The following is a 13,235-nucleotide window of genomic DNA, read 5'->3' on the forward strand; positions in this document are numbered from 1 at the left end:
ATAACATGCCTGTGAGGTGGGCTGAGTAACCATCACTGTCCCATCTTACCAAGGAGAGAGCTGAGCCTCAGAAAGGGGAAGTACTTGGCTAAGACCACAAAAAAGCGAGTTCCTTCTTTCACACTTTGGGAACTATCTCTCTAGTCCAATCGGTTATTTTCTAGAAGAGGAAAGTCAGATCTAAGGAGAAGGGGAAGGAGGGTCCTGGCTTTCCTTCATCTAAACCACAATTCCTCCCCTACCCCCCAATAGGGCCTGTCCAACTCTCCCTGCTATTGGGGTCACAAGTTGTCCCAGCCTCAGCCCAGGCTGCTCCCTTGGCCTCTCTGATTCTGGAAGAGGGAGGTGGGTAATAGAGAGGAAGCCACAGTGTTAGCAAACTTGGTCCCTGTGGCCCCTGGCCCCATCCGCCAATGAACTCCTCAAAGGGTTAAAGTTCACCCCGCTGGAGAGAGCAGCCCAGTGTGGCTGGGGGCTGTAGGTTTTAGCGATGTCTGTTACAGTCCCTTTAACTTTTTGTCCTGTTATGGGTTTATCACATCTGGTTATCAGCAGGTTTAGGCCCCACAAGCATGGGGGGCTAGAAGTTACATTTGGGGGTTTTAATTGGGGAAGGCCCCAGTGGACATTTAAAGCACAGTTATCAGCTGGTTAAGTGGAGGTTTAACAGTTCTACTTCCCCCCTAGAGTTTAGCCTTAGAGGTACAGAGCTCGCCCCCCCGCCCTCGCAAAAGAGAATGGGATGGATTTGCCCTTGGTCCCCAACTTCCCTTGGTGACAAGAAGCCTTCTCTATCACACCCAGCAACACCTCACCACACTCGGGCCTCACAGGGGCTTGCTCGGTCTTCCTCATCAGCCAAGCAGGAGTAGAAATCCCTGTGGGCCCACTACCTCCTGCCCCACCTCCCTTAGTCTCTCCTCAACTTCTTAGAGGCCTTCTGGACTAAGTTGGGCCTGTTCCAGAGACAGCAGCCCCACAGCACTCTCTTTGGGGACCTTCCAGTAGGATCTGAGGCCCCCACTCTTCTCTCTTCTCATATGGCTCTGGTGAAGCCTTCCTCACTCTCCTCAGGTCAGCCTTCCTGCTTCCCAAAGGCTTCCTGCCTCTGCACGCTCTGTAGCCCTCCGTTGGCCCTTTACCAAGCCTCCGAGATGATTCTGGGCAGAGGGAACCTACCTACAACCTGCATTCCCAGGCTGCTTGTGATTTACTGCCGGGATCGCAGTGGGGAGCTCCCATGGTAGGGATCTTGTGGATCACCCTAGTTGATCCCAGGTTTAGAACAAGACTCCCCCTACTTCTAAGGAAAAACCCCACTCCTACCCCAAAACCACCACTCTGAAATGCACAGGCAGACCCTTGACTCCAAAGGGGAAGGGAGCATTCTGGCTAGCCAACTGTCCCTTCACTTGGGGGTGGGCGTTGGTGAAGGCATGGAGGGGGAAAGAGAGAGCTCTGCACCTTTAAGATAGTGTTTTTAAAGTTAATTAATTAATTAATTAATTCTGGTTAATTACCTTTGTCGAGCAGCCACTCATCTACTACTCGACCAAGCCGGTAGGGGATTCTCTGTCTAGCAATCGCCAGGCGCTCGTTATCAAAGTTTCCTTGGAAAAGTTTAGAAAGACAGTAGGTTTCTCAGGCGGCGAAGTCCAAAGGAGTTAGAAAAGTAATTATGCAATCCTCAGGAGACTCAGAGTAAGCAGCAACATCCACAGAAAGAGGGGAAGGGAGAAAAAGAAACGCTGGGCCCCTCTTCTCCCTCGACCCCCTCCCTAGGCTCTGGTTCAGAGCCAGCCCCACCCTGGGGGCAGGAGCAACCCAAAGCAAAAGAGATGAGAAAAGAAGAAAAGGGACACAAAAGAAAGGGAGCTGGAAGGTCAAAGGTCAGAGGTTAAACAGGTTTATCTGTGGTTAAGCTGCTGTGGCCCCCTTCCTTCCCCATCCCAAAGTGGGGGGGCGGGCAGGGGAGGGGCATTTAGCAGGTTTAAGTTGGGGGTGGGAGGCATCAGTGACCCAGCTGGTTCCTGCGTTTAGAGGGCGGTTTAGAAGTGGGAGGGATGGGTTAAGCGGGGTTTATGCGGCATTTAGGGGGCCACCCAGCACGCGCATTGAACAGTGAGATTTAAACCACTTCTCCAGGCCACCTCAACTCCCTTTGCCTTCGTGCTCCACTCCCAGCTTCCCCTCAATTTCCACCTCATACCACATCCCTGACCCCACCACCACCTTCCCCCTTAAGTCCCTCCTGCTCCCAACCCCACCACTGCACTCCCTGCAAGTCCTCCTCACCCTGGTCAGGGCTCCCATTCTACCCAGCAGCCACTACAGGTGTGGTGTGGGAGCTGGATCATCATCTAGCAGCCCCCTTCCCCTTCTCACCTTCTCTTTGGCCCCTTTTTCCTCCCGTGCAGACACTCCCCCGCCGCCCTCCTCTGCACCCTTCTCTGCCCCGAATGCACCTTGACCATTTTCTGCTCAGAGCCCAGTCTCCTCTCCTTGCTGTCTCAGGACCTTATCTTGCTCACCCTGCCAGGCCCTCAGCCTTTCTTTTCCAGGCTCCTCCCCCCAGTTCCAACCCTCATCTCTTCTCCAAGCTTGGCTGTCCATCGGGATACCCACCTGTTCCTCTCTCCGCTCACCAATCTCCAGCCCCTGGAGACTGGGAAGGGGAAAAATGTGTGTGAATGTGTGTGTGCACACAAGCCTATGTGGAAAGGGGTTCATCAGTGCGCCTGAGAGGATCTGTGCTCCTCTGTGAGCTGTGGGTGATCCCAGTCTGCAGCAGTGGAAAGGGAACTGATTTCCATTGAGAATCTGGCCACTCCTCCCATTTAAGCCACTGACAAACTATTCAGTGCACACTGGTGGGGCCAGGGGGCTTTTCCTGTCATCTCTCACTGCACAGCTGCGCTTACCTGCCCAGAGACCTGGGCCTGGGCCTGCCTATGTACACCTCCCATGAAGGTGCACATGACATGTTCATATGGGTATGGACGGTGCCTCCTTAGGTGCTTATGAGGCAAGGAGATTCTGCTTTCCCTATAGATTCAGGACATTTGTGTTTAAATTAAAAACAGATCATTCAATCCTGTGTGTGTGTCTCCAAAAGGAAGAGAAGAATGTACATCTGCCTGGAGGGAGGCTGAGTTTATAAAAATTCTAACAAAAGGCCTATTTATTGAGCACCTTTGCTATGCCATGTCATTCTAGTGTTTAATGACATTCTCACAGTATTGCTATGAGGTAAGTATTGTCACCTTTCAGAGGTAGAAACTGAGATTCAGAGAGGCTAGATGACTTGTCCCACACTTGCCAGTGGGAGATCCAGGATTAAAACCCAGGTCCTTCTGACTCAGAATCCATGGGCTGTGTCTCTGTGCTCTCAAAGAGTCAGAGGGTCTCCCCTCTCTGGGCCCATGCATACTGCTGATCTGACCTGCTGGTATTGCTCAGGATCTGCCCTCAGTACACAAAGGCAACCACCAGGCCCTCATGTTACTCCCCTTTACAGGCATGGGGCACCCAGCAGCCTTTCCTCACCCCTAGTCAGGGGTCCCTGAGGAGAGGAGAGCAGGAATATTTCTTCCATCCTGACTGGTGGCCTGCTGGGCCCCAAGGGGAGAAGCTCTAGATCCAAGTCCTGGCTTGACATGGTGAGGCCTTCATGCTTCTGAGCCCAGCCCTGTCCAGCACAGGCCAATGTCATCACTGCTACAAAGGTTGCCCTAGTGTGTGTGCATTGGAGAATGAGAGAAGTCTGCTGCCCACAGGGATCATGCCTACGCAGCCAGAGCTGTCAGTGTTGACTTGTTGCGGGGCGTGGAGGGTAAGTGGAATTTAGTGTAGGAGGGTTGGTGGGTCTTGAGTGTCCCTACATGTACCCAGGGCCTTGATGTAGGCTGGCATCCCTCTGCAGAGCTGTTTTTTCATGTGTCTGTCTGACCATATGAATGTGTGCAGTTGTCCATATGTCTAAGGTTGACCTGTGTGTACATCAGCCTCTGTATGTATTAGGGGGCCACGTGGCCTCTTTATCTCCAGGGACTTTCCAGAAATGTCTGGGTACAAGCCTGCATAACTGGTGTCATAAGCCTGTACTGGCATCTTTACTCCAGCGTAGGTGAGCCCATGAAGGTTTACACATTGGCCTTTTGCCCCTGCCCCTCGCAGTCAGCATGGGGCAGCCTCTCTGCCTCAGCCTGGCTATCTCTCCGCCTGGGAAAGTGATGGAGGTCGCAGATGCTCACTCCACTTCTCAGTCAGGCCCTGACTGCAATGTCGCTCAGACAGTATCTCAGCATCTCTGTGTTTCTGCAGTTTTCCCTGTAGTGTTTCTGTTTCCCCTCCCTCTTTATCTCCCATGGTGGGGCTCTCCTCTGCTCCCTTCCAAGGCTCTGTCCACCTCTTCTCTCCCTGGGCCTGCATGTCAGCATCTCCATCTACCTCTCCGCATCTCTCCTCGTCTTTGCATATAGTTCAGTACTATCTCCGTATCTTTCCATTGCTTCCCCTCCGGTTTCCTCTCATTCTGAGGCTCTGTCTCTGCCTCCCTCAACATCTTTCAGTCTCTGCCTCCTCATTTCCCCCATGTCCTCATCTCTGTCCCTCTCCTGCACTCCTCAGACCTTGGTTTGTCCTTGGCCACCACAGCTGTCACCCTGTTGAACTTGGTCTGTTTGCATTCTCAAGGCTCCCTGCAAGCAGGGACTGAGTCCCCAGGACCTAGCACAAGCCCTGATGCCTAAATAGGTTGTCAACAAAGGTTGTTGAATGCACATGACCCTGTGTTTCATTTTTGTTGTCACTTGTCTCTCCCTTCCTTTCACCATGTCCCTCACTGCCTTGGACACTGGGGGTCCTTCACTCTGAGTCTCCGTGGCTACTTCTCTTCCTTCGCTAGATCTCCTAAGTGGATCTCTGACTTGCTCTTTATAAGGACCTTGGTTCTTTCCTTGGCTCTGCCCTTGGTAACAGCCCTGTCTCCTTGCCAAGACACATTTTATGTTACTTCTGGATTTTCTCTCCTGTTTCCGCATCTGTCGCCCTCATTTCTGAACTCAGCCTTTCCTCAATCGCATCAGATTCTCCTCACCTCTACCCTCCCTCCTCTTCTCCCCCCACCCCCAAACAGGACCCTAGCCTTGCAGCCTTCCCAGCTTAGCCCTGCACCCTCCCCTATAGGGGGCGCATTCGCACCACCAAGGTCTCGCCCCGCCCCCACAAATCCCGACTTTTCCTAGCCACGCCCCTGCCTTAGTCCCGCCTCGCAAGCTTCATCGCTCCAGTAGCCCCGCACCGCCCCAGAGCCGCTTGGCCCCGCCCCAGTGCGGCCGCACTCATATCAAAGGCCGCCACCCGCCCCGCCCCGCCCCGCCACCGCGCCTCCTCCGCGGGCCCGCGCCGCCTACCTGCCGGGTACCGCTCGTTGACCGGCCAGCTGTCCACCTGCAGGGTGGCGTTTCCGCCGCTTCGAGTGAAGCGCACTACGTGGTATTTGCCGTCGCTTACGATGGCGTTGGGCTCGTCGATGGTAATGTCGTCCGTGCCCACGTTAAAGATCACCCCCACGGTGCCCTGGTCCTGGGGACAGGGAGGTGGAGGTCAGCCATCAGAGGGAGCAACCATTCATCCCTTGCAGTGGCTACTCCTGTGGCCACCACTAGCCCAGCTCCGCAGCACTTTACAGCTTTACAAGTCACGTTTCCCACGTCTCAACCACTGGAGGAGGTGGGCAGGCTTGCTACCCTTCCCCACATGCAAGGGAGTAACCTGAGGCTGGAGGTGGGGGCAGACACTGTGGGGTGCAGATCCTGGGCCTGAAGCGCCTTAGACTAACCACTCCTGTCTCTTGCCTTTTGGTTTGTCCTGGATATTCACAAATATTCATAGAGCACCTACTCTGTGCAAGGACCACTGGGCCCAGACAGGGGTGATTAGGCCAAGCTGGGGACCAGCTGGGGGTATAGAGGGCAGAGGCCTCCCTAAGGCAAGACCAGCAGATAAGTCCACGGAAGCTGGCCTCTGCCAAAGGAAGGTCTGATCCCCAGCCCCTCCCCAGTCCCCAGCCTCCAGCCTCTCCTCCCCAGTATGCTCTGCACCAGGCAGGCCCCCAGGGTGCTCCCACCCACACCAGGGCATTAGCATGCCTCTCCTGGCAGCCTCTCAGGCCCAAAGTAGGTCAGGCTCTGAGTATGGGGGTGGCCCCTCTGCAGCCATGGGGGTAGAGGTTGGGGGTGTGGACTGTGTGTATGGTGGGATGGACACCAGAAGAGTTGATGGACAAACTATGCTAGACTGACCAAGAAAGGGGATCGTGGGGGTGTTGGGGTAGGGACTGGAGCTAGGGGCTGGGGAAGGACAGGCAGAGTACAGACAGGGACAGAGGCCTGGGGAAGGGGAGAAAGAGCCTAAGCAATCTCTGGGACCCAGGCCCATGGTACACCCTGCAAAGGCAACCCAGGATCAGCCCAGGAAGAGTTCTGCCTGTGGTGCTAGAGTGAGAGGGAGGGCTTCACTGAAACCTAAATCATGCCAGGCCCTGTGTGGGTACTGTACATGCATGCTCTCTTCCCCACACCAACCCGCTGAAGAAGCTCATAGCTCCCCATTTCATCAAGAAAGAGACTGAGGCTCAACATAGTTAAATAACATCTCAAAATCTTGCAGCTCATGAGAAGGAAGCCCAGATTTGAACCCCAGCTAGTCTGACTTCAAAGCCAGTGTTCTCTCTTTTTGCCCACCAGCCTAAGAAGATCCTGACTCAAAGAGGTAGGGGTGTGGGATGATCCAAGAGGCTGCTGAGGCCAACCTACCTTCAAGAGCAAAGGCACCTAACCAAGCCAATGAAGGCCCACCGGGCACTAAGCCTGAGCCCCTGTTTCATTTCCCTGCACCTCCCAGCAGCACTCCTGAATGCGGTCTCAGCTCTCCTCCCACAGGGAACAGACGCTCACACAGGTTCACTCAGACCCCCTGGCTCACACACTCTCAGGCACCCAGTCCATCATCATAGAAACACACTACACTCTTGGGATCTTCTTGAAAGACTGCCCCATGACCTGGACATGTGGAACATTCAGCTGCCACCTCCTTCCTGCATCTAGCAGAGCCGAGAGGCTTGGTGGCACTGGGGGTGTTGGCAGGGGTGGCTCACAGATGGGGCAAGGGTTAGGGTTTGGCAGAGAAAGTTGGGGGACAAGGTTTGCAGCTGTGGCTCAGAAGACCCATGTCCTATCCCTTCCCACCTGTGGGGTCCAGTTGTCTCCGTCTCAGAACCTGGGAAAACCACATACATATATGCATGCATGCACGTTAACACACACATGCATGCACACAGTCATACATGCATGCAGCCTCTCTCCTCAGATGCAGTAAAGCAGGGAAACTGAGGCTGGGCTTGCCTAAAAAGAGTATTAGCAAGCCCCACCCATCCACCACCCACAGACTGACAACATCCCCAGGGAGACGGGCTGATCATCTGCTCCCCACACACGGGAAGGGAACAGTCGATCCTCCTCGGTACTATTGTTAGTAATAATATCACCCAGAATAGTATCAGCTCCCTGGATTCCTCTGAGGATTTCTCCCCACAGGCTCAGCCCAGGCAGTGATGGTGGTCAAGGAGCACATGCGGTCTGGGAGCCAGGCTGGCAGAGAGCCGGCCAGGGAGCTGGGAGGCAGGACACCTGGGTTTCCTAGGAGGCAGTCAAGCTCAGGGCCCTGCACTCCGGGGGAGAGGCAGCTCCCCAGAGCCTCTCCCAGTGTGAAGTCAGTTGTCACTTCTGTTAAAGTCATTAATTCCTAATTCCCCAATTACCTCATTAGGCGGCGGTGGGGAGAACGCAGCCGCTCCTACAGCAAATAATTATGGGAGTCAAAATTAATTTGGCAAAGTGGAGCGACGCTTTATTAGAAACGTCAAATTGCTTTTCTCTTATTTTGCTGCCGCCTCCCCACTCTCTGAGAGCTGCTACTGACGCTGTAGTGGGAGCTGATGTGTCACCAGGGAAGGAAGGGGTTTGGGGGCTGCCCCCAGGGGCCCTCAGCCCATCTGGTGCCCAACTCGCACCTCATGGCTGGCTCCTCTCATGGACCCTCACCCTTGCCAGGCCTCTCCACCCTCGGGCAGACTCCCATCTTCCCTGCCCTCTGTAGTACCCGGCACCAGTACTTGTTCCTCCATAGCCTTGCACCAGTAAGGCCTGTGCCCAACTGTTGGGAGGGAAAAGGAGGAAATCCCTTCTCCTCACACTCTGATCCCCCTACCTTTTCTCCTCAGTAGGGAGCCCTGTGCCCTAACCTAACAGGCACAGAGGTGCACAGTCCTGCCCAGGTAGCTGATCAGAGATGGTCAGGATACTAGCTAACACAGTATGCTCCCTACGTGCTTCACATAAGTGATCTCCTTCAACCTCCCAACATCCCTCTGTCCTCTTCCTATGCCACTCCATAGATGGGCGAACTGAGGCTCAGACAGCTGTGGTGACTTGCACAAAGACAGCAAGGAAGTGGCAAGCCATGCAGAGCTTCGCATGAGGGAGAAGAGAGAGAAGGAGAAGCCCTCACTCACAGAGGACACAGGGAAACCCAGTCACATCCCACCACCCAGAAAGGCTACTGAAACAACTGCAAACACCACTCCATGGGGAAATACACATCTATAGATACACTCCATCAGAAATCACGAGACCCAGTCTCTGTCTTCATCCCCCACTGTCACAGCCGTCACTCCTGACACACATCACGGTGCATCCAGTCCCACACTGTCGTCTACAGCCACACTGTCTCTTGCTTGCTGGGTGCCTCTCACCGTTCTAGATAACTGCCTGTTCTGTTGACACAGGTACAGAACTTCCAGGCCTCTTCTTGGGCCTGACTGCTGTCCTGCTTGCTAGTCCTCCTTCTGCACCCCTTCCTCATCCACTGCCACTTCCACCCCAGCTCTGCTCTGCCTACAGGAAGTCTCCCCTCATGCTCCTTCCTTCACGCCCTGGTGTTGGGATGGTGTGGGGTGGGGTGCAGGCCTGGGACGCTTAAAAGCTATTGTGTAATGAAGGCCAGTGGCTGCATTCCCAAGCAGATGTGGAGAAATCAAAGCCCAAACAAGCCTCTCCCCTGGCTTCTTCTCTCCCCTTCCAACTAACTATGCCCTCCTGAAAGCCAGGGGCCCCTCACCCAGAGCTTTCCAGCCCACAGAGCCTGGCCAGCCTGCCTGATCCCCACAGCACAGGGGTCCGGGCCAGGGTGAGCATGTGAAATACAGGCAGGGAAACAAGGTGTCAGAACATTCTGTTAGGGGTCAGAAATGTACAGATGAAGACTGAGGGCAGAGGCTCGGGATTGAGGACTGTGAGGAGGGGTCAGGGGAGAGGCTGAGACCAGAAATGAAATGGAGCAATACCAGAGGTCGTAGGGAAGGGTGTAGGGCAGAGCCAGAGATGGGGGAAAGGGCAGGGAAAGAAAAGGGGCCACTTGCAGACTAGAGTTCGACAGGACTCAAAACGGTGAGTCAAGGAGCTGCATATATGGTAGGAGGCCCAGAGGGAGACCCTGGGAATGAACCAAGGTCAAGGTGGGAAGCAGACACAGGGAGGGGCTAGGGCCACAGGTGGAGCTGAGCAGAGAAAGGCAGAGCAAGGTGGGAGCCAAGGTCAGGGTGGGGATGTGGGGCTGGGCCAAGGGGTTAGTGAGGAGTGAACCTGGCTAGAGAGGCAGTAAGGGAGACAGGGTAAGGAGGCTGCTGGGAGGGCAAAGGGGCAGAATCCAGAGGCAAAATGAAGCTGCAAGGGTGGGCTGCCCTGGGGCAGGTAGGTATGAAGGAGGGGCAAGAACAGGTGCTGGACACAGTGGGCTGGCCTAGCTGGTCTAGGAGTGAGCAGGCAGCAGCCTGGGGGAAGTCACAAATGTGGGACACCTCTGAAGGCTGCAGGAGAATGGCCTGGAAGGCCCAAAGAGGCCCCTGACTACTTTCAGGAAGGTCAGAAAACACAGGTGGTCTCGGGGAGTGGGGAGCTGGAGAAATTTGAATCAGATGGGAGGGTGGATCTGGGAGTCTTGGTGAATAACCGAGAGAGGGAAGGGTCTCAGAAGCAGAACTTCTTAGCAGGAAGCTCCAGCGATGAAGGAACAGAAGTTCTGAGGACTCCCCATGAGGGAAGACTTGAGGTGCTGATCCCGTGGCAATGAAGGGCTGAACTGATTTGGGAGCAGGAAGCTTGGGGTTGAAGGGCTGGGGCCCAGGGTCCTTACGATGTGCAGCTGCAGGTAGTCTCCAAGGCCGGAGGCGCTGTCCACCCGCACCAGCACAGCGCTCCGCTGGTGGGTGCTGAAGCCCACAGCCAGGCGATCCATCCTCGTGCTGGGCCTGTCATTGGGGGGCCACGTATAGGTGATGAGTGCTCCCCCCTTCCCAAAGATGTATGTGGTCCCGGCTGCAGAGAGAAGGAAAGAGAGACAAGAAGAAATGACATCAGGAGGACGAGGTCAGCAGGTCCTCAGGGTTGTGACCAGAGAGGGATGGAACCCCAGGTCTAGATGTGGGACTTCAGCTGTGATACCCACAGCAGCCACCAGCCCTGCCACCCCAGGGAGCAGTTGGCAGGCGGGTGCCTGGGTGAGAGCCTGTGCACGCGCACAGACAGATGTAGCTGCCTCATCAAGAAGTCTAGCTTTAATTACAGCAAAACGGAGAGGTAATAGAGTGACACAGAGAGAGAGTCCAGAGAGAAGCTGCAAGGAGACTGAGAAAACGAGAGTGCTGTGGGCAGGAAAGACCCAGGGGGCCCGGTCCTGACTAGCTCCACTTCTCCCAGGCCTGGCAGAGGTGACAGATCCAAGGTGTGTGCTTCTTGAGCAGGCACCAAGGAACCCCAGGTGATGGCAGGAAGATGAGCAGAGCTGTGTGCAGCTCTGACTCACAGTCAGAGCCGGCGCCCTCCAACATCTCCCTGTCCCCACCCCTCTCCTGGCTTGCCCAGGACTCCCTGCTTCCGCTCTCACCCAGGGGACTGCCTGGGTCCCAAAGTAGGAAGGTCCTGGAGCCCTGCCCAGAAAGGAAGAGACAGCCATGGGGTGGGGGGTGGTGGGGAGGGGAGAGGGGAGATTGACAGCCAGAGAAGGAAGGAGGCAGAGAGACAGATGGACAGAGAAGGACAGAGAGGGGTGTAGGTGAGAGAAACGGGAGAGTGGGAGCCGGAGATGAAGGCTCCCTCTCCCAGCCCTCCCCCACCCCACCCTCTCTCCCCTTCTCCTTCTCTTCTTCGCCAGCCGGCTGCTGGGGGCGGGTGTGAGGTCCCTAACGATCTCAGCCCCAAAATAAACCCCATTAGTCGCCATGTTCCCTCCTGCGGCTGACTGAGCTCTCTGGGGGTGGGGGTGGGGGGCTGGTCACCCAGTTTCCCGGAAAGGAGCCTTGTCTGGGAGGCCTGAAGGACTAGTACTCCACAGCCTGCAGAGAAGGGAAGGGAAGAGAACAATCTTGCATTCTTTAGAATATAAATGGAGCAGATGAGATTCATAAAATGCTTAATTAAATAATTAGCCACTAACGACTCCTCACAAAGCACTTCTTGTGGCGAGAGGGGTTCAAGGGAGGACTTAGAGAAGGAGACAGACAGATGAGGCCTAAGGGTAAAAGCCTAGAGGGGGAGAAAAATGTCCGTCTGGGGGTGGGAGAACTCTGGAGTCAGGAACTAGTAGCCTGCCGGGGCAGGAGGGCCTGAAGCACTTCTAAGGAGCAGGCCTTGCCAGCAGCCAAGGTGGTGGCCCAGTTGGTAACATTAGGCCGGGTTCCCTCAGGTACCATGGGGTCTCTCGCCTCAGGGACTTGAACCCCCTTGTAGTTGGGGCAATCAGGTGTGAGGAGCCTCCATCCCAGGGAGCTCCTAGGACCCCAAAGGGGAGGGGCTGCCTGAGTTTCTTGTGGGGAGCCACCATCTGCAGGCCCAGGGAGGGGCTGAGGAGAGAAGGGAAGATTGTTGCCTGGTTCCCAAAGAGGTAGTGAGGCCAGCAGGGGGTTGAGGTTGGGGGAAGCAGGAGCCATGGTCCCCTTGCTGTTCCTCAGAGCACCCACCATCAACATCTTCCATCTCCCCAGAGTGAGAGGTGACCCCGGGAGGAAGGGCAGGAGGGAAAGAACTGCCATCTCACCTCTGCCTGTGGCCAGGGAAACACCCCCAGCAGACAGAGGGGGCTTGGCTTTGCCCTCTCCAGACCCAGGTGTCCTTTCTACCTGAGGGCCCTGGAGGCACAGTGGTGAGCACTGAACCCTCAGGATGGGCCCCCAAGTCAAGGGTGGAGAGTTGGCTGACAGTGGGGTATGCAGTGAGCCCCACCCCCACACCATGTGGTCACCTGCCTGGAAGGGCAGGGCCTGGAGGTGGGGAGCCCAGTAGGCCTCAGCCGGTAACAGTCTTTCCACTCCCAGCACTGCAGTACTCCGGAAAATCGGCTGTTTCCATGACAACTGTAATACCCAGGGTCCTCCTCCCCCCTCCACACAAGCTGCACATCTGAATTTGGGGGGTGGGGTGGGCCAGGGGAGCAGAGATGCTGACCTTCCTCCACACACATTCCTACCCTCACCTCCCTGATCAGAGGCTGCAGCCTCTTCACCCCTGGGCTCCAGGGCCTCCCATTCAGAGAAGGCTTTATTGGGTTTCTTGGTCCCTCAGACCGGGGAAAGAAACCCAGTCTACCTGCAGGCTGCCTCCAAATCCCCCAGGTCTAGGAGAAAAGAGGCCCTTTCTCTTCACTTCCCACCCCAGATCCCAGACAGCAAGCACATTACCATGGACAGAGCCCTGTCTGTGCCCAGAGAGGGCGGGAGGAAAAAGCCGGCCAAATGCCTCACTGGGCAGTGAGGCAGGAGGGATCAGAGGCGGTGTCCAGCGCCCAAGCCCCCAGGCCCCACACCCACACACAGGCGGCGACACACCCAGCTGCACACAAAGACCCAGCGTGGAGAGGCAGACCCCCGACAGGAGGCGAAGCAGCCAGGAATCATGGCGGTGAAGGCACAAAGACAGACCATGGAAGGCAGCCCCAGGACAGGGGCTGGCCAGGCGTGGGACAGGGCGCACGCGTCCCCACTCCCGAGGCCCGTGCCGCACAGGCTGCCCAAGCCCAGACCTCCCCTGGGATTTATCACCCAGCTGTTCTCACACTGCAGCTAGTTTATTACGCTGGGCGGGCCTCTTAAAGCCTAAGGGCGTTTATTACACCGGGGGGGG

The 13,235-nt window shown here is 55.9% G+C and overlaps 1 protein-coding gene across 1 annotated transcript in view; it reads right to left on the reverse strand.

The window, feature by feature from the left end:
• Positions 1-13,235, reverse strand: part of NRXN2 (neurexin 2) — a 110,452-nt gene that overhangs the window by 18,403 nt on the left and 78,814 nt on the right. The window contains 3 exon segments of the mRNA XM_017892995.1: positions 1,521-1,610; positions 5,415-5,586; positions 10,255-10,436. Coding sequence (XP_017748484.1) covers positions 1,521-1,610; positions 5,415-5,586; positions 10,255-10,436 — 444 coding nt within the window.

Source organism: Rhinopithecus bieti, unplaced genomic scaffold (assembly GCF_001698545.2).
Source record: "Rhinopithecus bieti isolate Rb0 unplaced genomic scaffold, ASM169854v2 scaffold_1017, whole genome shotgun sequence".
NCBI lineage: Eukaryota > Metazoa > Chordata > Mammalia > Primates > Cercopithecidae > Rhinopithecus > Rhinopithecus bieti.